This window comes from Nycticebus coucang, chromosome 4 (assembly GCF_027406575.1).
Source record: "Nycticebus coucang isolate mNycCou1 chromosome 4, mNycCou1.pri, whole genome shotgun sequence".
Taxonomy (NCBI): domain Eukaryota; kingdom Metazoa; phylum Chordata; class Mammalia; order Primates; family Lorisidae; genus Nycticebus; species Nycticebus coucang.
Window position 1 is genome coordinate 111,623,189 of NC_069783.1, and position 24,087 is coordinate 111,647,275.

General features: G+C 45.3%; 1 protein-coding gene across 1 annotated transcript; it reads left to right on the plus strand.

Moving 5' to 3' along the window:
* The first annotated feature begins 582 nt into the window (after positions 1-582).
* LOC128584384 (NEDD8-conjugating enzyme UBE2F-like) lies at positions 583-1,193 on the plus strand. Its single transcript, XM_053589368.1, has 2 exons — positions 583-629; positions 761-1,193. Exons 1-2 carry the CDS (start codon positions 583-585, stop codon positions 1,191-1,193), a joined length of 480 nt encoding a protein of 159 aa, XP_053445343.1.
* Positions 1,194-24,087: the final 22,894 nt, after the last annotated feature.

A 24,087-nucleotide genomic window follows, 5' to 3' on the forward strand; every position in this document is an offset into this window, starting at 1 on the left:
CAGGAACCACCCTGCACTTTAAAAACATCTCTCTGAAGAATAAATAGTCCCCTAATAGCAGGTTTTATATATACTAGGAAAGTTTATATGCTATAAATATGGCATTACAAATCAATAAGGGAAGGAGGAATTAGTCACTGGTGCTGGGACAATTGGTCAGCTATTTGGAGAAAAAAACATTAAGTTGGCTCCTTGATACCGTAAACCAAAATAAAATCCAGATGGATTAAATAAGTAAATGTAAAGTAATAATAAAGCTCCAAAACAAGCAGAACAAAATAGAAGTGAATACTTATTTGATTTCTGGATAGGGCAGGACTTTCTAAGCCCCAAATAATGAAAAAAATCTGAGAGGTTGATAGATTTGATTACCTTAAAGCAAAACCTCTGAATGTCTGATAATGCCACTAACAAAATTTAAAAGCTAACTGGGAAGAATATTTGCAACACTCATGATGGATGAATGATCAATATCCTTCATATATAAAAAGTTCTTAAAAATAAATAAGAAGTTCTGGTCCCGCTGCCCGGAGCTGGTGTGGCTGTGAGGGGCCACGTCTCACCACCGCTGCCCGGGCAGGCATGGTGTTGGGTGCCAGACCCGCCTCACCTGTCTGCAGGTACCCAGGGTAAAGGCAGCAGTAATGCTAATGCTGGCAAACAAACTGAAGCACGGTGATGGTCTCAAAGGGTCCCAGACATCAGCCACAGCATCTGATTCCTCTCAGAGGGTTTCTGTGAGAGACAAGTTGCTTGTTAGAGAGGTTGCAGAACTTGAAGCTAATTTACCTTGTACATGTAAAGTGCATTTTCCTGATCCAAACAAGCTTCATTGCTTTCAACTAACTGTAACCCCAGATGAGGGTTACTACCAGGGTGGAAAGTTTCAGTTTGAAACTGAAGTCCCCGATGCGTACAACATGGTGCCTCCCAAGGTGAAATGCTTGACTAGGATCTGGCACCCCAACATCACAGAGACAGGTGAAATTTGCCTAAGTTTACTGAGAGAGCACATGATCGATGGCACTAGCTGGGCTCCCACATGGACACTGAAGGATGTTGTCTGGGGATTAAACTCTTTGTTTACTGATCTTTTGAATTTTGATGACCCACTGAACACTGAGGCTGCAGAGCATCACCTGAGGGACAAGGAGGACTTCCGGAACAAAGTGGACGACTACATCAAACACTAGCCAGATGATGAAGGGGACGCTGCAGGCCCACAGACTGGACGCAGCTTGTCTCCAACATGATGCAGCAAGAGGTGGCCCCTTTGCTCCCCATCCTCACATTCTCTCAGCCCCTTTGGATTGTCCCAGCCCTGTGACCATGTTGTCCGAAGGAGATCATCCTCATGACTGCCCATTGTGATGGAGAATTCAACGTAAACACATCAAGAACATGGGTGGCACCTGTGGCTCAGTGAGTAGGGCACCGGCCCCATATACCTAGGGTGGCGGGTTCAAACCCAGCCCCGGCTAAACTGCAACCAAAAAATAGCCAGGCGTTGTGGCGGGCGCCTGTAGTCCCAGCTGCTTGGGAGGCTGAGGCAGGAGAATCGCCGAAGCCCAAGAGCTAGAGGTTGCTGTGAGTCCTGTGACATCATGGCACTCTACTGAAGGTGGTAAAGTGAGACTCTGTCTCTACAAAAAAAAAAAAAAAGATAAAAGAACGTGTGTCTGGGCTTGTAAAGAGTTGTCTGCTTACCTTAACATGTTTACTTTTTTGAAATTGTACTGTATAGGTTGTTGGTGAAATTCTTGAAAGTTGTAATGAACTCAAAATTGTGGCTAGAACTTGCTTACCCTTTCCCCAAACAAAATTGGTTTCCTGCACTAGTGACGCTAATGACGTGTTCAGTGTAACTTGCGGATTGGCAATAAGAAACCCGCTACAAACTGTGATTGGATGCAAATTCTCTTAGCTTCTTCCACGAATGTTGGCCCTGTCTAGGTGTCGCGAAGCTTTCCAGAATGCATAGTCATCCACTGTAGATCTCTTAATGAAATGCATATTTTATTTAATGTAAGTATATTTTGGAACAGATTTGTAATTTGTACAATTCAATGCTTTAATTATTTTTCCTATTCTCATTTAGTTAGTATTTTCATTGTATAGAACAGACAGAAAGATGTTGGGTCAATCAACTATTGAAGAGAAATACAAAGAAAATATGAAATACATTATTCATTCTGTCCAAATGCAACAAGAATCTGGCTCTTAAAAATCAACTCTAATTTTCAGGTCCATATGTGGCAAGGACATTCCAGAGCCCTTTGAAGCTAGATCTAGATCTGGATGATAAAAATTAAAAAAAAAGGCAGGAAGCCCATTCTCACCTGCTGCCCAGAGGAAACTGGCTGGATCCTGCACCAGGTCGGGGCTGGTGTTTCTGTTTTGGTCATGTGATCCTGAGCTAGTAGCCACTCACCAGAGTGCTAGACCCTCACTGTCCTAAGAGGCAGGAGAGGTACCTCAGGAATCAACCCAAACAGTGTCTGATGCCCCTGATGACACAGACGTGCCTGTGATCTTCTGAGTCTGCTATGGCTCTGACCCTGTCTGGGTACAGGGCAGACTCAGCCAGGTTCACTTGCTGCAGAGAGGAGCCTGAAGAGAGGCCCTGAGACCTTTGAACCACTGAAGTCGAATGCAAAATAAATGTATGTCTGGTTTCAAAAATAAATAAATAAAATAAGAAAAATCAATTACTCTAACAGAGAAATAGACAAAAGGCATTCACATGTGAAGAGAAACACATGTTTAAAAATGTATTAAAAAGGTTCATCGTGTGGCGCCTGTGGCTCAAGGAGTAGGGCGCCGGTCCCATATGCCGGAGGTGGCGGGTTCAAACCCAGCCCTGGCCAAAAACTACAAAAAAAAAAAAAAAAAGGTTCACCTATATAATTAAAGACATTCAAAAATGTACAAATAAAACATCATTTAAAAAATATTAAGAAGCTGAGAATTTTTTAATAAAAAAGGTGTTGATGAGGATGCAAAAAAAAATAGCTACTCAGATGGGCGGGGCTATAAATTGATCTCTCTACTAGAAAAAATCTGGGAACAGAAACCTTGAAAATATTCTTGCCCTTTCAGTAATTCTACTTAAAGAAATTTATTCTCAGGAAATAATCAGAGTTATAAGCAAAGGTTCAAACAGGCAAATTATACTGCAAAATATCAATGTTTCAAAAGCAGAAACAATCTAACATCCCCCAAAAGGAGAGCAAACAAAAAAGTCATGATATATTCATGTGTTTGAATATTATATAGCCATTAAAATCATGTTCTTTAGAAAGAACATTTAAGGACATGAATAAGGCTTAATAAAAAAATATTATATGAAAAAAGCTGGCAGGGGTAGGGAACCTGTGGCCTTCTGATTTCAAGATTGTTCATTTTTAAGCGCCAAAGGAGGCAAGACAAGCTTCCTTTCTCTTTTTAAAAGCATCCCTTTTAATGAATGGATTTGTTATATAAAAATTGGATTCTATCAAAAGGTCACACTTAAGGACCAGGGAGACCACAAGTTTCCATAGGCCGCTGTTTCCCCACTCCTCACCTGTAAGATGAGCTGGGATGGAATGAAGTGATCCCCATGCTTGTAAAATATAAGTGGCAAGGCAGCTCTGTTGCTCTGCTTGTTATTATTATCACCATAATTGATTATCTTTATCATTATTCTTTCGCTGCCCTCCAATCTCTGCCTGGGCCGTTCTGTGTCTTGGCCACATCCCAGAAATGACTGTACTGTTTTAGACATAATGAAGACAGCTCCAATGGTGAATTCTTGTGAAAATCAGCCCCGGCTATGGCTGTGGGCCCACAAACAGACTCTTTCGCGGCTACTGCCCACAGATCTTGACAACCTACAGGCCGCCAGAGGTTGTGAGATATGAAAGGCTTGGGGGCTGGGGGAGAGTGTGCCCTCTGTAAGGCTGTTTAAGGTCGATGCTGAAGGTGGGCAGTAGTAGTGACAGCCCAGCACCACAGATGATTAGCCTGGGCCCCACACAGCCTCCACCCAGGTCTGCAAAGCAGAAGATGATTTGCCCATCGGGGAGGCAAGGAGCGTCTTCCCACCACTTTATTCCCACAATATTTTTGCAATAAGAGTGATCAATAATAATAATAGTTATAAGTATTATATGTTATATGCCATAAAGACTAAATAATGGTATACACAATATACTATATGCAATTATATATATGTAGTTTGATACATAATAGAATAGCTAATTATATTATTTTATATATAGAATATACAGTTATTATTACAGTTATATTATTATAGTTATATTATTCTCTACTGTATAACAGTTTTAAATGTTATTATTATTGTATTTCTGAGTTGCAGTCTCTGGTTATTCTCCGGAGAAGTCAACAACTTGACGTCAGTTCACGAGAGCCCTAGTTTCCATCTCTGCTCTTGCTGGACTAGACTTATAAATGTATAGAAGACTCACTCTGCTTTTTAAATAATGAAGTAAGTAACACTTCTTGAGCACACGCTACATGCCGTACACACCCCCACATTATCTCCTCCAAGCTCACTGCCCACTGGAGTGGGCGCCATTGTGTAGGAGCTGGTCACTCTCTCACCTCTTCCCTGTACACACTCACCATTTCCCACCAAGACGTGGGGTCTATTCCTTTGTCCCTTTGAAGGTTTAGGCCCATAGAATCATGCTATGGCCATTCCAGGGCTTAGCCTTTAAGAGGTCTAGAAGTTTCTGCATCCCTTCTCTTAAAATATATGCTCTGGGGACACTCCCTCTTGGAACCCAGCCACATGGAGAGGCCATGAATAGGCCTCTCTGGTTAGCAAGCTGCCTGGTGTATGAGTGCCGCGTCCCGGACGCCCAGCCCAGGCAGGCTTCAGATGACCCCAGGCCCAGTTGCCATCTCATGAGACATGTAAGCAAGAGCCATCCCACTGAGCCCTGGCAGCCCATGCCTTACAACTATGAGAAATAATAATAAACTATTCTTTCAACCACTCTGTTAGGGTAATTTTTTAATTTATCTCAATAGATTTAGGGGGTACTAGTGCTTTTTGTTACATGGATGAATTGTATACTGCTGAATCCAGGGCTTTTCTTGTGCCCACTGCCAGAATAGTACACATTGTACCTGACAGGTGGATTTTTATCCAGTCACCCTCTGCCACCCTTCCTCCTTTCTTCATTTTTAATGTCTAGCAATGAATAAATAACTAGAACCAGTTTGTTTTGTCTTTGCAGTTGGGGAAACTGAATTTCAGGGGTGAAAAGACCTGCCCATGGCCATTCAGCTACGAAGTGGCAGAACGGGGATCCCAGGAGCTGGAATCTTCAAGCACAAGACTCCTGAGGCCTTGGCCACACAGCCACTTTGTGGAAGAGGCTGGACCACAGGATGCAAAGGCTTCCCCTGGGCTCCAGAGACTCTGAGATGAACCGGTAAGCATGAGCTGTGGAGGAGGCTGGCAAAGGAGAGTGAGCGCGCTCTGTGCTCGAACCGGGTGCTTGAAGGGAGCCCCAGAGAAGCAGGTAGACGGTCTGACAGGCTTACTGCAGGATATGCCAGAGCAGTCAATAAAAATCAGACCAGAGGGCGGCACCTGTGGCTCAGTCGGTAAGGCACCGGCCCCATATACCAAGGGTGACGGGTTCAAACCCGGCCCCGGCCAAACTGCAACCAAAAAATAGCCGGGCGTTGTGGCGGGCGCCTGTAGTCCCAGCTACTCGGGAGGCTGAGGTAAGAGAATCGCTTAAGCCCAGGAGTTGGAGGTTGCTGTGAGCTGTGTGAGGCCATGGCACTCTACCGAGGGCCATAAAGTGAGACTCTGTCTCTACAAAAAAAAAAAAAAAAAAAATTAAAAAAAATCAGACCAGAGCAGAGACCATGGCAGAATTGATCTCCTGCTCAGCTTGGCCTCTATGCACAGTGCGGCCTCCATGCTCAGCGCAGCCTCATGCTCAGGTCTCCATGCTCAGTGCAGCCTCCACACTCAGTCCAGCCTCCAAGCTCATTGCGGCCTCCACGCTCAGGCCTCCACGCTCAGCGCAGCCTCCATGCTCAGGCCTCCACGCTCAGCAAGGCCTCCAGGCTCAGTGTGGCCTCCACACTCAGCTCAGCCTCCATGCTCAGGCCTCCACGCTCAGCGAGTCTTCCATGCTCAGTGCAGCCTCCATGCTCAGCACGGCCTCCACGCTCAGCAAGGCCTCCACGCTCAGTGTGGCCTCCACGCTCAGCTCAGCCTCCATGTTCAGGCCTCCACACTCAGCGAGTCTTCCATGCTCAGTGTGGCCTCCATGCTCAGCACGGCCTCCACGCTCAGTGCAGCCTCCACGCTCAGCGAGGCCTCCACGCTCAGCGCAGCCTCCATGCTCAGGCCTCCACACTCAGCGAGGCCTCCACGCTCAGTGCAGCCTCCACGCTCAAGTGCTGGTAGGAGACCTAAGAGTGGAAGCTGGCCTCTCCCACACCCACACAGCGGGGCACTGCACGCCCTCAAATGGAGAGATGCACTCTAGCTCACAAGGAGGAAAAATGGGGTCCTGCTGCCAGGTGCACCTCCTGGGAGCAGCTGTGGCAGTCGGCAGGCTCCCAAGAACCCCACTTCCCTCTTGGGCCCAGAGAGACAGAGAACTCTCAGACAGAAGCAGCTCTATGTACTGCCTGCCCGGGGCAGACCCCTGCACCTGGAATAAACCTCCAAAGGGATGGACAATGGGGCCCCAACACGAAGAAGACATGCAGAGACCCAGGACGCCCTTTCACGCCTACAAGTCCCTCTGGCTTAAGGTGAAGTCTGTGATTTGGCCACCAGCCACTGCTCATCTTCCTTCTGAAAGGGCATCTGGCTGCCTCACCTCTCCCTCCTGCTTTGACTCACAAGCTGCGGGAGAAGCCTGAGGTTCTCAAATGTTGGGGTGCAGCAGGGTTCACTACAGGATCTGTGAAAACACAGCTTCCTGGGCTCTACCACCCAAGTGCTCTGATCCAGCAGGCCTGGCATGGGGCCTGAGAATGTGCATTTATAAAGAGTTCCCACAGGATGCCAATGCTTCTGGCCCAGGGGCCGCACTCTAAGAACCACAGCCTTAGACATAAGGTGGACATCCAAGGAGGAATGGACGTCCAGCTGTAACAGACAGCACGATTCTGGATGCCACAAACTGGGAGTCAGAATTCCAATCTGGCCATACCACACACTCATGGTGGAATTTAAGGGTGAGCAAGTGCTTGGAGTTCTCCAGTCTCCATCTCTGACTAGAGGGAAGCTAAGATCTTTGTGCTTTTGTGTTTATAGACATGCTAGAAAAAGACATACAAGAAGAAAGGAGGACATGTCTGAGCCTTTTCGGAGGAAGGGACTGTTCTTTCAGGGACAATTTGGGGGGACAGTGGCAATATGAAAATTTCTCTCTCGTGTTCTGTTTCATTGTCCCATGTAGTAATGTAATTCTACTGTAGGCTCCAATTTTAGATCTGGAAAAATGTAGATTTTAAATCTGTGAAGGTTGTAAAATCGCCTAAACTGAATGGGACGAGGAGTGAAGAGGGAGATACCCCCAAGCTGGCTGGAGTTCATGATGCTGGTGACAGAGTAGGACAGAGTGAACAAGGGGTTAATATCTCAGAGCAAGGCCAAACATGGTGGCTCACGCCTGTAATACTAACACTCCGGGGAGACCAAGGCGGGTGGATTGCTTGAGCTCTTAAGTTCAAGACCAGCCTGAGCCAGAGAGAGACCCTGTCTCCAAACATAGCTGGGCACTGTGGTGGGCACCTGTAGTCCCAGATACTTGGGAGGCTGAGGCAAGGGAATCTCTTGAGCCCAAGAGTTTGAGGTTGCTGTGAGCTAGGATGCTTTGGCACTCTACTGAGGGCAACGAAGTGAAACTCTGTCTCAAAAATATTAAAAAAAAAAAAAAAAAAGATTCTCAGAGCGGTTCCTATTTGGCCAATACCAAAGAAAGGGGGGTAATACTTGAGAACTGGGTGGTTACAAGAAGAACTCAGTGATTCACAAAGATGACAAATTCCAAGTGTGGATTGCTCCAGAACTCAGATCGTGTCTCCAGTACCTCATTAGCCAGCTGTCATTCAGTTCTTTACATGGCTCAGACTCATAAAGATGCCTCCATGGTCACAAAGAGCTGTAGCAGCTCCAGATTCCACATTCTCCAGCTTCAAGGCCAGTAGGGAGAGAAGCCAGGGGCCGCAAGGCCATGACACCAACATTTATGGAAAACATCTTAGTCTCCAGCACTGCCTTAGGTCCGGAAAGGGGGATTAAAAAAAGGAAAGAAAAACCCCTACCCTGGATTTTACTCTGATTGGCTCAGCTTGGGTCACATGTCTACCCTAAGCCAATTGCATGACTAAGATGTCCTGTCAGTCAATGACAATGATTGGCCCAGGCCTGAGTCATGTGTCCTGCCCCCCAACTCCCCAGCCAAGATGGCCCCACCAAAGCGTATGGTCTGAGATCTGGGAGGGTGGGTCCTCAAATGAAAACTGGGGACTTCAGAGGGTGGGGATCCTCATCCTGTCTTATCTAATCCACCAGTGACCACACTGGTACGTGAGGGAGTGCAGAAGACAGGGAGAACACAGGATGTGGGTGGACTATGGGCCCCACCACCCACGTGCCCCTAGGAAACAAGGCTGCACCTGAGCCTGGGAAGAAATGGTCTCAGAGCTTGGACCTAACCTCCTGCCAGATAGCATGACAGCACCTGGACCTGGCCAGCCCAGGTCAGGGACGGACAACTTCCAAGCATGTTTGATGTGCTCTAGGGTGACCAATTCATCCTGGTTTTCCCAGGATTTTCCTGGTTTCAGCACTGAAAATCTCACATCTCAGGAAACCCCCCCAGTTCCAGACACCACCCTGGGATTTTAGGTCACCCTCATCTGCTCCAGTCTCAGACACTGAAATGTGTTCACACACTCTGGTCAAAATGAGAGATCCCTTCTCTCCTCCAAAGAAAAGAAAAATGTCACTAGTTCTTGGTCCCCTCTCTTGTCTTGGGTGAGACTACCCTTGACCCTGAGTTCAAATGCTGCCTCCTACGGCACCTTCCACTGAAATCACTTTTCTCTAAGCCTCACTTTGCCCATCTGTCAAAGGGAGTAACAACCCTCCTGAGAAGACTGGTCTGACCAAGAAGTGGAACGATGTAAGGAAAGAGTGAAGAATCTGATAACTATTTTTTGGGAAGGAGGGAGTGATGATGATGATGATTTTTATCATTTGAGAAGCCTCTGGAAGTGGAACCTTCACAAGCTAGAACCAAAACCAGGGAAATGGAATGAGGCGATTCTCTCCTTTGAGGCTCAACCAACCCAGTCCACACCCAGACAGCTGCTCAGGACAGCAACAGGCCCTAGGATGCTAGGCCTGTGGGGCACCACCTGGTGGTGACAGAGGAGGCGCCAAGCACGTTCCCAAACCCTTGAAGTCTCTTTCAAAATCAGTGGCACAATTCACAATCACAAAGACATCAAAACAACCCAAGTGCCCTTCAATGCATGAATGGATTAATAAATCGTGCTACATGTATACCATGGAATACTAGTCAGCCCATAAAAAGATGGAGATTTTGTAACTTTTGTAACAACCTGAATGGAATTGGAGAATATTATCCCAAATGAAGTATCACAAGAATGGAAAAACAAGCATCCCATGTACTCAGTACTAGATTGGACCCAGGAGATAAACAACTACACACTCACATGAGAGAAAAAACTCAGTGAAATCCAGGTCGGGGGAGAGGGTGACGGGGCTGGGTAAATTCTCACTGCACAGGTAAACTGCATGAGGATACTGCACACTTCCTGGGTGAAGGATACAACTCAGACTTTAACCCTACGAAAGCAAACTATGTAACTTAATCATGTGTACCCCCATAGGCATCTGAAATTAAAAAAAAAGTCAGGTATATCCTTTAAATAAATGTCATTGTCATCCCAGACACACACTGGTGAGTGTCTGCTGCTGGGTGGATGTTGTGCTAGCTGGACTGTGGGATTTTAGCATTTGCTTAGTAAAAGGCATTTTTGTTCTTCATTTTCTTCTGTAAGATTAAAAATGGTAGGCAATGGTCATAACATAGAGAAACAAATACAGGTATTACAATCCCTCTATTTGGAGCTCTGAGAGGGCGTCGCTTTGGAAGTATTTCCAGCAGGCAGGTTTCCGTATCTATTATCCCTGTGCCACCCTGTAGTCCATTCACGTTTTCCTTGCTGATCTAAGAACCCCAAGGGAAGGGATGACATAGATACACGGACGGTCCCCAACTGATGATTTTCCAACCTTATCGTGGTGCAAAGTTGTCACAATTTTGACATAATATACAGTATTCAATAAATTACATGAGATATTCACACTTTATAATAAAACAGGCTTTGCATTAGATGATTTTGCCCAACTATAGGTTAATGTATGTGTTCTGTGTATATTTAAGGTAAGTTGGGGAGCATCTGGAGTTCCTGTAGTCTCAGTGCCAAACTTAATGTAAGGGATATAATGGAAGCTCAATAAATAACAGTTGGTATTTTCATTCATTCATTATATAAACATATGTTTCTGATATTATATGCCAGGTTATATGTTATCTATTTCTATGTAACAGATTACCCCATAATTTAGTAGCTTAAAATAATAAGAAATATTTATTGCCTCACACAGCTTTAGAAGGTCAGGAGTCTGGGAGTGGCTCAGTTGGGTGGTTTTGGCTCAGGGTCTCTTATGAACTTGTGTTGAGACAGGCCTGGGCTGCTGTCATCTGAAGGTTCAGCTGGGGCTGGAGGCTCCACCTCCAAGATGGTGCCCTCATGTGGCTGTGAGCAGGAGGCCTCAGTCCCTCACTGTGTAAACCTCCCCAGAGGGCTCTTGGAGTATCTTCATGACATAGCAGCTGGTTTCCCCAGAGAAGATAATCAAGTAAGAACAAGGTGGAGCTGTAATGCCTTTTATGACCTAGGCTCAGAAGTCACACAATGACACTTTTTGCAGAGTCAGAACTATTCAGTATGAAAGGTGGGAGGCAAGAATCACTGGGCCATATTAGAGGCTGGCTGCCACCCAGGGATGATATCAGACACTTAGATATATGTTATTTCTAATCTTCATAGGACTTCTGTGACTTGGTTTTATACCTTCATTGAATAGATGAGGAAAAATCCCCAAAGTGGGAACTAGAGATCATTAAACTTGAATTACATACAGGACTCAACTGAAAGGCACTGAAATTCTCTCCAAGACACCCAAAGTGTTTAACTACATCTATGATAATACACCTTAAAATACAAAAACATGAATCTAGATATAAAGTCACCATCCATCCCCAGACACCTCCCCGCAGGCAGACAGCTCATCCAGGGACATCCCCAAGCAACATTAAGGCCAGTAGCTTGTGTTCATTTGCATTTATCTTGCCCTCCATGTAAGGGCTCTTCAAGGACAAAAGAGACCTACAAACACCCCCATCCCCTAGGGCAGTGGCGAGGTCCATGAAGACTCTCACCAAGAATGGTTTACGGAGGATAAGATGGGCTCACCCAGCTGCTTGGTCAGCAACTACTGAGCACCTCCATTGTATCAGTCAGTAATGCCCACAGTCATGCTGAGTAACAAACTTGCGAGTGGAAGCAGGGCCACTATTGGGAACAGGGGATCCCAAATGCTGGACATGGGGCTGGTCCCATCAACACTGGGAGGCCCATAGCGTTCTGTATGCTCAGGGGGTGCACTCCAGGACAAAAGCAGGAAATCCCAGGCTCAAGGCCTTTGGCAGAGATGTAGGGATTCTTTCCTGTTCCCCTGTACTCTCTGGCTCAGAAAACTGTGGAAAGACATCAGGGCCCAGAATATCCCTCAAGTGGCCTAATATTCCTTGTGGCTGCTGATCTGACATCAAGTCACAGAATTTTTCAAGGCAGACTTCTCCTTCCTGGTGAGATGCTCCCCTGATGTAACAACAGAAACAGACCCAGCAGCTTCCACCAGGAAGAAAGAGCTGAGGGCAAGCCAGACCTCGTGGCTCCTTCAAACACTCAGAGGCAACATTAATCTGGACTCTTGGACGACAGGCCCAGCGTCCCTTGCCAGGTAATTTGTAAGCTCTGTGGCCAGAAAGCATCTCCAAATGTGGAGACCTGCTCCCTGAAGCTTTCCGGCAGAAAGGCCAGGGCTGTCAGGCTGCGCCTTCTTCAGGAGTTGCCTTTCTTTCAGCTACAAATTCAGCAGCAGCATTTAATAAGAAAAACAGAAGCTGCAGGAAGGGGGGAGCACTGGAAACAACATAGAGTGCACAAGCTCCCAGTCCGAGGACACCAGACATGTTCACATGTGCACACAGCTCCCTCTGCAAACCAGGGTATGGGAGATCCAGGGGACCTGCTTCCCCCCTCTCCCCGACCTCTTTTTCTTCTTCCCGTCTTCTCCTCCTGCCCTGCCTCCTCTCCTTATCCTCTCTTCTCCCTGTTGTCCTATCATGTCCTTCTCCTCCCCTGTCAGTTCTTTATTCCTCCTAGGGGACATCCCTCAAGCACTGTGGATAGACTGTATAGCACTTAAGGGTAAACGCATCCTTGAGGAAGACACTGCCTGTCACAGGGAAGAAGTATTAGTTATAACAACAACATTCCCATCTGCGGCTTGCCAATCACGTGCTGGGCGGTTCCAAGCACTTTACAATCATTAGTGAGTTCCTTCTCAAGACTGATTTCAGGAAGCAGATACTAATGTCACACACACACACCCTCAATGCATGAGGTAGGGGGAGAAGAGCAGGAGCATTAAGAGAAGGTGTGGCTGGCAACCTGTAGAAGATTGAAACTGGACCCACGCCTTTCACCATTAACTAAGATAGACTCTCACTGGATAAAAGATTTCAACTTAAGACATGAAACTATAAAAATACTTGAAGAAAGTGCAAGGAATCGGCCTGGGTGAATGTTTTATGAGGAGGACTCCCCAGGCAATTGAAGCAGTATCAAAAATACACTACTGGGACCTGATCAAACTAAAAAGCTTCTGCACAGCCAAGAACATAGTGAGTAAAGCAAGCAGACATCCCTCAGAATGGGAGAAAATATTTGCAGGTTATACCTCCGATAAAGGTCTAATAACCAGAATCCACAGAGAACTCAAACGTATTAGCAAGAAAAAAACACGTGACCCCATCTCAGGGTGGGCAAGGGACTTGAAGAGAAACTTCTCTAAAGAAGACCGATGCAAAATCTACAAACACATGAAAAAAAGCTCATCATCCTTAATCATCAGAGAAATGCAAATCAAAACTACTCTGAGATATCACCTAACCCCAGTAAGAGTAGCCCACATAACAAAATCCCAAAACCAGAAATGTTGGCATGGATGTGGAGGAAAGGGCACACTTCTACACTGCTGGTGGGAATGCCCACTAATACGTTCCTTCTGGAAGGATGTTTGGAGAATACTTAGAGACCTAAAAATAGACCTGCCATTTGATCCTATAATTCCTTTACTAGGTTTATACCCAGAAGACCAAAATTCACAATATAACAAAGACATCTGTACCAGAATGTTTATTGCAGCCCAATTCACAATTACTAAGCCATGGAAGAAGCCCAAGTGCCCATCGACCCATGAATGGACTAGCAAATTGTGGTACATGTATACCATGGAATACTATGCAGCCTTAAAGAAAGATGGAGACTTTACCTCTTTCATGTTTACATGGATGGAGCTAGAACATATTCTTCTTAGCAAAGTATCTCAGGAATGGAAGAAAAAGTATCCAATGTACTCAGCCCTACTATGAAGCTAAATTATAGCTTTCACATGAAGACTATAACCCAACTATAGCACAAGACTATGGGGAAAGGGCCAAGGAAGGGGAAAGGAGGGGGGAGGTTTTGATGGAGGGAGGGTAATGGGTGGGGCCACATCTATGGTGCATCTTAGAATGGGTACAGGCGATTGCACTAATGTACACAGCTATGATTTAACAATAAAAAAAAAAAGAGAAGGTGTGAGGAACTGAGCTGCTGCTTCCTCTTCTGTTTCCATGGGGGCCTTCCTGGAACTCTTGGGGAGTGGGGAAGGGTCCTAGTGACGAGCCTCCTTTCCTTCAAGCAGGTTGGTGAAGGTTTGCCATGTTGTGATTTGGATATAAGAGGGAAGCAGCAGCTCTTGTGTTACAGGTGCAGGCTGGTGAGGCAGGCAACACTGGGATAGTAAGTATAGGATCCTACCTAGACACAGCTGACTGGCCAGTCGTCCCACCAGCTCCCTCTATCTGTCATGATGTGGCATCTCTGAGCATTACATCAGTTGGATGCACAAAAGGCACAGCCAAAGTGCTTGAATGATAAAGATGTTGATCATCTCCCTCCCCTGACGAGGCATCCAGAGGTACAGCAGGTCTAGAGGGGGCTAATGCTGCAACTCAGTAATGGCATCAAGGACTCTTTCTATCTGTCTTCCCTTTTGTCTCCCTGTCTCTCCTCATGGTCTCAAGGTGGCTGCCACAGCTCCAGGCAAACATCCACACACTATATCCAAGGGTGAAAAGGGGACACTCTCATCCTTGAGTCTCTAAGAGCTTAGAACCCTTTCCAGCAGACTTCTCCTCACATCTCATTGGCCAGGATGGGTCACATATCCCTGCCTAAGCCAAAAATAGGCAAAAAGGATGGAGCCACATGTTTACATCAACCAGTCAGAATTTACCCATGTCTGGTGGGGGAGGGGTAGGCATGTAAGAAAGGGCCCTGACCAGTTAAGTTGAAAACCAACATTTTCTGCCTCAAGCATCTTCTTTATTTTATTTTTTTTATTATTAAATCATAGCTGTGTACATTAGTGTAGTCAAGGGGTACAATGTGATGGTTTCATATACAATCTGAAATATTTTCATCAAACTGTTTAACATAGCCTTCATGGCACTTTCTTAGTTATTGTATGAAGACATTTGAATTCTGCATTGAGTAAGTTTCACCTGTACCCATTCTAATATGCACCATAGTTGTGGCTCCACCCTAACCTCCCCCCTCCCCACTCCTCCCTTGGCCCTTTCCCCATATTCTTGTGCTATAGTTGGGTTATAGCCTTCATCAAGCATCTTCTTTAATGACACATTCTCAGCCACCATCCCCTTACAAAGAGTCCTCACACCAAGTTCATATTCAGCTTCTTTGCAAGTTAGGCAAACTACCTGTTCTAAATAGGAAACACATGAAATTCATCTTTCCCCAATCCTTTGGTCTTCAGCCTTGACAAACAAAGCTTTGCCTTGCCAGGCTGTATCTGATCAAGTGCCAATAATGATAAGGTTAAAACAAAAAACAGGGCCCAAATTCCTGGCTCGATTCAACTTAGAGATAACTACGTACAGACTTTCTGGGTGTTTCTGTAACGGATTTTGAGCTCAGCCTGTGTTTAGAAAAGATTGGTGTCACACATAAGCAGTATGGGGTCAGACAAAGTTTAGCCTGATTTAAAAGCAGGTCTGAAAGAGAGGCTGGGAGAGCCAGAGAGACCAGAGAGAGGAAGGCGGGAGAGATGGCTGAAAACTCAGGCTGGTCTTTTGTCTTTATCCCCAGGCAATGATATGGAAATGTTGCTCCAAAGAAAGGGACAATTGAGCTCCCAAGACACAGAACACCCCACAGAATCCCCAAATATGCTACAATATCACCCCACAATCAGTCCTAAATCCTAGCCTGAGAAACCACTTCTGCAAACTCTCCCAGCCCTCCCATATCCTGAATAGTATGCTCAGATCCCAACCCCAAACCTGCCATTGTTAAAAAATCAGAGTAAGAGAAATATCCCCTCAGTGGAGAAGCTTTCACCCAGTCCCGGGCATGGTTCTTCTGATTCGATTTTTTATTCCTCACCTCATTTGCTCTTCCCAAGAATGCTGGGAGTTGAGTGTGATCCTTTTGTAATGTTAGGTTTTCAGATACTCATTAACAGTTTGGAGAAGCTGTTAAAAGACTCAGCTATCTAGGTAGTAAGTGGCAGAGCCCGAAGTTTAACTTAAGTCTGTCCAACAATATCTGGATGCTTTTGGCAGGGAGCAAAGACCATTTAAAAGGCTGGGTAGGCCCGGTACAGTGGCGCATGCCTGTAACCTCTCACTTTGGGAGAATGAGGAGGAAGGATCGTTTGAGGCCAAGAATTTGAGACCAGCCTCTCAACATGGTAAGATCCCTGTCTCTACAAAAACATTTCAAAAATTAGCTAAGCCTGGTGGCACATGCCTGTAATTCCAGCTACTCTGGAGGCTAAGGCAGGAGGATCACTTGAGCCTACAAGTTCAGGACTCCAGTCCAGTGAACTATGTTTGGGCCATTGCACTCCAGCCTGAGAGACAGCTGGGAGATCTTGCCTCTAAAAAACAAAACAAACAAACGAACAACAACAACAAAAACCCAGAGGCTGTTTAATAGCATTATTGTCATTATTTAGAAATCCCCAATAATCTGGTTAATGGCCATGCATAGAAGTAATGCAGAGAACTGGTGTATAAAGACACCAGGGAAGAAAAGAGCATGGGAACATTTCCTGGGGAGATGATGGTCTTGTTGACCTTTTTTGTTTAAAAAAACCACTCACCCCTCAAACATGTATGTGTACATAAGGGTCCACAGTAGTTTTATTCATAAAAGGCAAAAGGTGGAAACAACTCAAATGGCCATCCCTGCAAAAATGGATGAACAAAATGTGGTGTGTCCATGCTCAGCAGTAAGAGGGAAGGAGGTACGAACCCCGCTGTAGAATGGATGAGCCTTGAAAACACTAAGCTGAGCAAAAGAAGCTGGACACAAAGGCCTCATATCGTAGGATTCCCTTTATATGAAAGGTCTAGAACTGACTCATTCATAGAGACAGACAGCAAATCGCTGGCAGCCAGGGATGGGGAGGGATGGGGGTGGAGAGTGACTGCTTCCTGGCTATGGGGTTTCCCTTTGGGGTGATGAAGATGACTATACTAACTGTCCACTGACCTGTTCACCTTAAAATGGTTAATTTTATAATATGTGAATGTCATCTCAATTTGAAAAGAGAAGAAGGAAAAAAGAGAAATAGTCCTCTAGCTTTATAATCATATTCTGATCAAAATACATCTGAGAGGGACACAGCCATTTCCTTTCCAACAAGCAGGGTCAGAGCTGACACCCCAACTGTCAGTAACCTCGAGGCATGGGGCCGCCTTGATAAAGTCTTGTTACTTGTGGAGTAACCTGATGGAATCACATCATTTTAGGAAGCCAGGATATGTTGTGAGGGGCCGAAGGTCTGCAGAACCAGCTCCGGATTCAGTGAAACCACTGTGGAGTGATGCATCAGAAAGGCCCAGGGAACTCTACCTGCTCCCCAGGAGACATCTGGGGAATTAGCGCAGGAGGGCAAAATGCGATCATTAGCCTGGAAATAAGTCAGCAGCAGCCTCCAGCAGGAATGGGAGTAACCAAATTGGCAGTGTGCTCTCTCGGACTGCGGTACCATGTGGACAAACCCTCAAGTGTTCCTGATTTGAAATTCCGCTTGAGGGGTGGGGGACGAGATCTGGTTTCTGTCTGAATGGGACAGGGAAAGTGGGGGCAGATGGAGAAGAAAGGGAAGTAGCTACAGTCCCAGCCACAAGCTTCCAAAGGAAGAGAGAATTGCAGTTTTATCTTTTCATTTTCAAAAGCTGGGTAACCCTCCGGCGTGCATGAAACGCTAGCATGTCAATGACAAAGCCATCCTGCAATGCAGTCTCCGGATTTCCCAAAGTCAGAGTAGGGGGTGTGCATAGGGGAACCCCAGGTTTCCAATATCTGGACTGCCTTGGCTTCTGCAAGACCCCTATGCAGATAACTGGTGTATAAAGACACCAGGGAAGAAAAGAGCACGGCAACATTTCCTGGAGAGATGATGGTCTTGTTGACCTTTTTTGTTTCAAAAAAATCACTCACCCCTCAAACATACGTGTATACATACGGAGCAGTGTGCGCACTAGCCCCAGGCTGGTAGGTGCCCTCGGAAACAGTCCACAAAGAATGCAACAAAAGATAGGGAGAAGCCAGCGCGGTGGATCAGACCAGGAATCCTGGCACTCCGGGAGGCCGAGGTGGGAGAATTGCCTGAGCTCGGGAGTTCGAGACCAGACTGGGCAAGAGTGAGACCCTGTCTCTACTAAACATAGAAAAACTGAGGCAAGAGGATCACTTGAGCCCAAGGGTTTGAAGTTGCTGTGAGCTATGATGTCACAGCACTCTACCCAGGGAGACAGACTCTGTCTCAAAAAAAAAAAAAAGATGACACAGAGAAGCCCAAGCCGGCCTCCGGACTTCCAAAGATTCCTTTTCCCATTTTCCCTGTTAACCAAGGAGACATTGCTGAAGGACCTCAAAGTGCTGGGTTGAATCTTGTTCCTCCCAAAGTCTTCCCAAAGGTCCTCTGTGGTCCCCCACCCTCCCAGCATCCCTTCACTTACGATGGTTTTCTTTCTTCATCTGTACTAAAGTCATAATTACTGTTCCGTCATTTTTTACACCTATTTACCCCCTCTCTGAAGGTTCCCCACTTGGTCCCATTGCCCTGTGTGCCCCCCCACTTGAAGGCGCCCTCTACTGTCGCAGTGCTGAGCCTGCACCAGGTCCCAACTTCACCTCACCACAGGTGTCACAGGTAATTCTGATTCAACCAACACACACACCAAGAACCACTCTCACCCAGGTATGGAGCTGAGTTTTCACCTCCTTTTCACGTTTACATAAGAACTTGGGAAGACTTGAATGGATTATGTTTTATCAACACTGCAGGATATTATGCAGCTGTTAAAAAGAATGCACTAGGGCGGGGTGTTAACCTAAAGGGACAGCTTATATATTAAGTTCAAAAATAGCCAGGGTGTGATCAAGGTTAACATCATCCATGATGTGTGCAAAACTGTGGGACTGACATTACAGGACAAGAACAGCCCTTCTTCCTCCCCAGAACCTATGACCCTGGTCTAACCATGAGAATTACATAAATAAACCCAAATTCTACAAACAATTGGCTGGTATTCTTCAAATGTGTCAAGGAAATAAAATAACTGTTCCAGATTGGAGGAAACTAAGAGACCTGACAACCGAATATCAGGAGGGGTCCTTTGTGGTTTGCTAGAAAGCAGAAAAATATTAAGGAAACTGCAGAGAGCTCTATGAAGGGTGTGGCTTCATTAGTAGTAAGGTTCGAGGTGGATTTCTTGGTTTTGACAAATGGGCAATCGAGGAAACTGGGTGAGGAGTACGTGAGAATTCTCTGGACTATCTTTGCAACTTTCCTATAAAAATTAAAACCATTCCATTATGAAATTAAAAGTTTATTTTTAAAAAGAGTGGCAAGTTGTAATGTGAACAGCATACGCTCATTTATTTAAAAAAATCAAAACCTATCAATGTATCCATATGTACAAACACAGCATAGAAGGACTCCCGCTAACCTGTTACTATTTGTTCCCTGGGGGTGGAAGTTGGAGGATTATTAATATGCTCTTTATTTCCATGCTATCTGATCTGTTGCAAGAGTAAATAAGTAATTTAAAAAAAAAAAAATCTAATGACACTGGGGAATGGCGATGTTTGCTTCCCTGTCTTTAAACGCGATGGGAAAAAAACATTTGTTGGAGCCGTAACAAGGACACTGTCATGACCCCTGGAAGAGTTTCTCTCTCTAGAAATATAGTGACCCCATCAGACAGTTAAACTGGATAATAAGCGTAAGACAAATTACTACCCTAAAGTCTGGCAGCTCATAAATAATGGCCCTCAATTGTAGCCCACAAAGAATTTTATACATTAAGAAAAATGGGGGGAAACTGTTCACACTCCAGCTGGGGCAGTACAGCAAGACCCTGTCTCCAAAAAAAAGGTCCTAATTTGTTCTGAGATGCCAATTGGTCCACCCTGTTGTGTGGGAACCCATAATTCATAACTGAACCCTTCTACAGTCGAATGTTCCTCTTTCCCTTGAATATTCCTCTTTCCCTCTTTCCCTTGACTTGAAAAGTGGGGCCCAGGGTACCAGAATACTCTCAGGTCTGAGGGACAGGTGAATCCCAGGCCTTGAAGATGATCTCTCATCTCAAGGATAGTTTTTATTGCAAAAGCCACTGATTTTGTTGCTAGGAACAACATGCCTTGCACTGAACAGGTTTAATTCTAGGGAAAACACAGAACGTGGAATTATGACTGCACTTGTGCTTTCTGAAAACTACATCAGAGCCCCTCAGGCAGGAAACACACTTCAGTCCAGGTGGACAAGTGTTTCTGACTCACCCTTGAACCAGCTGCATCAGAACCCCTTTGGGGGCTCCAAGCCACAAAGTTAGAATAGAGAATCTGCATTTTTAACAGACTTCCCAGGTAGTTTTTAAGCAGTGAGAAGTTGGGAACTACTAGATTAGAGCAGGGTTTCAAACTCGTCACAACAAATTAGTGGGGTGTGAAATAAATTTAGCAAGTTTAGGTCAGTTTTTTTTCTTTTCTTTTTTTAATGAAAATATGAGCTAGAGCAGCTTCCCTAATCACAAAAACAGGCCAGCTGCCATGGCTCAAGACTGCAATCCTAGCACTTTGGGAGGCTGAAATGGGAGGATCACTTGAGGCCAGAAGTTCTCTTCTAAAAATAGAAAAACTAGCCTGGCGTAGTCCCAGTTACTTGGGAGGCAAGAAGAACCAATTGAGCCCAAGAGTTTGAGGTTGCTGTGGGCTAAGACGCCACAGCACTCTAGCCTGGGGCAGCAGAGTGAGCATCCCAGAGGTGAAAGGTAAGCATTGTTTTATGAAGCTTTTGTTTCAATTACATATATAAAGCTGTGATTCAGCCGGTATCCAACCCTACAACTCTACCTATTGTTAAAATATTGAAACAAATTTTTCCGTGTTTGAGGAGTGGTGCAAACCATACAACTGCTCTCCTACGGCCCCGATGCTCCTCCCTCATCTCACTTTGAAACGTGGGAGGAAGGGTTTATTGTGGCCCAGCAGCAGGCTTCCAAGACTCAGAACAGATTCTGAGTGGTCAGCCTCCTGGCTTTCCCAGATGTTCAGTATTTTCACTCTCACCCCTGTGGATGTGGGCATGTGTAGTGAGTGGATCAAGATGTTAAATGGGTTGAGAGTATTTATAAAGGTTGAAAAACACTGTCAAGGGGCAAAGTTTCTCAGTGGGCGGTGGTGACAGGAGGGCAGCAGAGGGATCCTGGTCACCTGGGCTGGCTTTACAGGGCAAAGCAAACAAGCAATGGCCTTTGCTTCCCTCTCACATATTTTATCTGAAAACAAACAGCGGAAGGTGAGTAAATACACACACTGGAAGGGGAGGTGGCAGGACGCAAGATCAGAATGAGATGATAATGGCCTTACAGCTGTGGTCCAACTTCTAATGAAACGTCCAGGGATGGTCCAGAGAAGTCTGGACTTGAGAGGAAGCTAGAAAGCAGGAGGAGAAAAGCTGCTATAAACAGATCAGTTCCTCGTGCTAAATATGAACCATAGCTGCTGTTTTAAATCAGATTTAACAGTAGCCAATCGTTTCATGAATCCAAAGTGGACAGTATCATTCAAACCCGATCCCTAGATAAAATCCATTTCCTAAAACACTGTCAGCCTTGTGTGTCTCCATGATTTTTTCACAAATATCTTTTTAGTGTAAGTATAGCCCATTTGTTGCATGGGCTATACTTACAGTAAAAATTGTTATCTAAAATTTTTAAATGAGATAGACTTTGTTTATCTGAAATTCAGATTTAACTGGGCATCCTATGTTTTAATCTACTAAAACTGGTAGCCCTAGAAAGGACAGTCTACAGGAAACGGGAAAAGTTCATTTTCCATATTATACTTTCCTGCACTATTCAAATTTTCAAGCATTATACATTTTAGTGTTTTTCTCTTAATGTAAATGGGCGTTGTGCAAAATACGGACCTATTTTGTTTTCTTCTTTGTAATTGGTAAAAATCTCTTAAATGTTATATGTATAGGTACATATATATGTTTTAAGATTAAAAAAAAAACAACTCAGCTCAATGTTAGTAGAAAAGTCAATGACAAGCATTTTTCAGATCCATGGGCCGAGAGAAGAAAGGGTTAAAGTCATGTATGGAAAATGACCTAAAAATGAGGGCTCTTCGAATAGTTGATGAATTGAAAGAAAATACCAGAAATGGAAGCTGAGCCAACACATGGCAAGAACGAGAAGTGGGAATGGGGGAAGCACGTCAGGTGGCCTCGCGGTGGAACTCAATGTTTTATTTTAACCAGCCCTGAATGTTCCCAGGTCGTTGTGGTTTTTGTTAAAATTACTCTTGCACAACAAACTAAATTCCTCCCTTTTTCAAAGTAGAAACTGTAAGATGTGATCTCTCATTCCTATCATTCTGGTTTTAATACTCGTACTGCATAATTAATCTTCAGAATGCAGACAACAGTGGCTCATTTACTCTGTTTTAGGGACTCTGTGATCCATACATTCATGAATTTAAACTTTTTGCCCTTGGCTTATGTAAATATTTTCTCTGATCCTGACAGCATTTTGTTCCATCCCACCAGGCAACCAGAAACCTTCGCCTGCAGGGAGTATGAGTGCCCTTCTTTGATTGGGACCTGTCCTTGTGTGATTAGGACACACAATGGGACTGTGTGTCCCCAAGGGGGAATCAGGAGGGGTGTGTTGGCATTATCCATGAAATCACTGGAGTCCAGGAGCAACTGCACATCTTTCTCAAATCTTTCCTTAAATGATTTTTTTGAGGGAAAAAAATCGATTTTGTAAACTGTGAAATATGGTTTATACCCCACAACTCAGGAGGCTGGTTGGGCCAGGCCAGGAATTCTGGAATTCTGCTCTGCACACTGTTTGGGAATTCACAGACACAGAAAAGGAACTTTCTGAGAGTGAAGAGAAATATCCATAGACCCCGGACAACAGATGACCAGGAAGGGAGCCCGGTGGCCCAGGGTGGGCTACTTCTGCCTGAGACCTCCTAGGGAGCCAGAGCTGACGCCCAACAGTGAGGAGTTGGAGTCATTCTTCCATCAGCAGACGGCCTGGACACGCCCCACCGGCCTCCCCCTACCACCAGACTCTGGCCTCTGGGTGGACACCGCAGTGCAGAGGAGACGTGCCATGCAGGGGTTAGAGGCAGGTGGCTCCTGCCCATTTGTGAACATCTACCTCAAGGGCAATAGTTTAGCCCGTGGGGTGTGCTTAGAACAGGGTGTGTCCTGAGCACTGGATAAATGTTAGCTGTTCCTATTATGAAAGCCAAACAGGCCATCCTCTTTGGCAAACCTCAACAGAAAACGTCAGAGGACGACAGGATTACCAGGTATTTTCCACACTGGACTCAGCAGACCAGCACTCCTGATCCAGCCAACACTGGGGCACAAGGAGGCTGTTTGAGGAATACCTGTTATTGCCTCTGATGTGATCATTCATGGCCTCCCCCCTCCTTCCCCTTCGTGTGTAACCAGGGCCTTCTACCCACGCTCAGGAGGCACATGGGTGATTAAGACAGAGACAGCCCCCACCAGCGGACAAGGAAGCAGAAAGACCATCATTTGGTTTCCTCTTAGGAGTCAAGCCAGGTACCAGCTCTCAAGTGCAGAATGAAAATGTCAGAGAAACATGTGAACCAGAACTTCACATGTTCTGGTTTGTGTGTTCTTCAGACAGTTCAATAAAGAGGATGCTAGAAAAAGGAACGCTGGGCATCTTGGTAACATGGTGGTTCCATACCCAGGCTCTCAAGTCGAAGGCATGAGATTTGCATCCTAACTCTCCTTCTTTCCAGTTGTGTGATCCTGGGAACAATATTCATCCTCTACAACAACACTGTCCAGTAGAATTTTCTGCCGTGATGGAAAGGACCTATATCTGTGGTGTCCAATATGGTAGCCACCAGCCACCTGAGCATTGCTTATGATGTGGGTGGCTAGTGCTCCACTTTAATTAATTAATCTAAATTAAATTTGAATAGCCACATGTGGCTGAAATTACTGTATCAAACAGCACAACTCGATACATTTTTCCTCCTCTGTATCTACCTCATAGAATT

What these genes read in the sequence shown, in the direction of transcription:
- LOC128584384 (XM_053589368.1), top strand. Translation starts at nt 583, where the DNA reads ATGGTGTTGGGTGCCAGACCCGCCTCACCTGTCTGCAGGTACCCAGG. An exon ending in CCTGTCTGCAGGTACCCAGG is followed by an intron (nt 630 to 760) that starts GTAAAGGCAGCA and finishes GTTGCTTGTTAG; the next exon opens with AGAGGTTGCAGAACTTGAAG.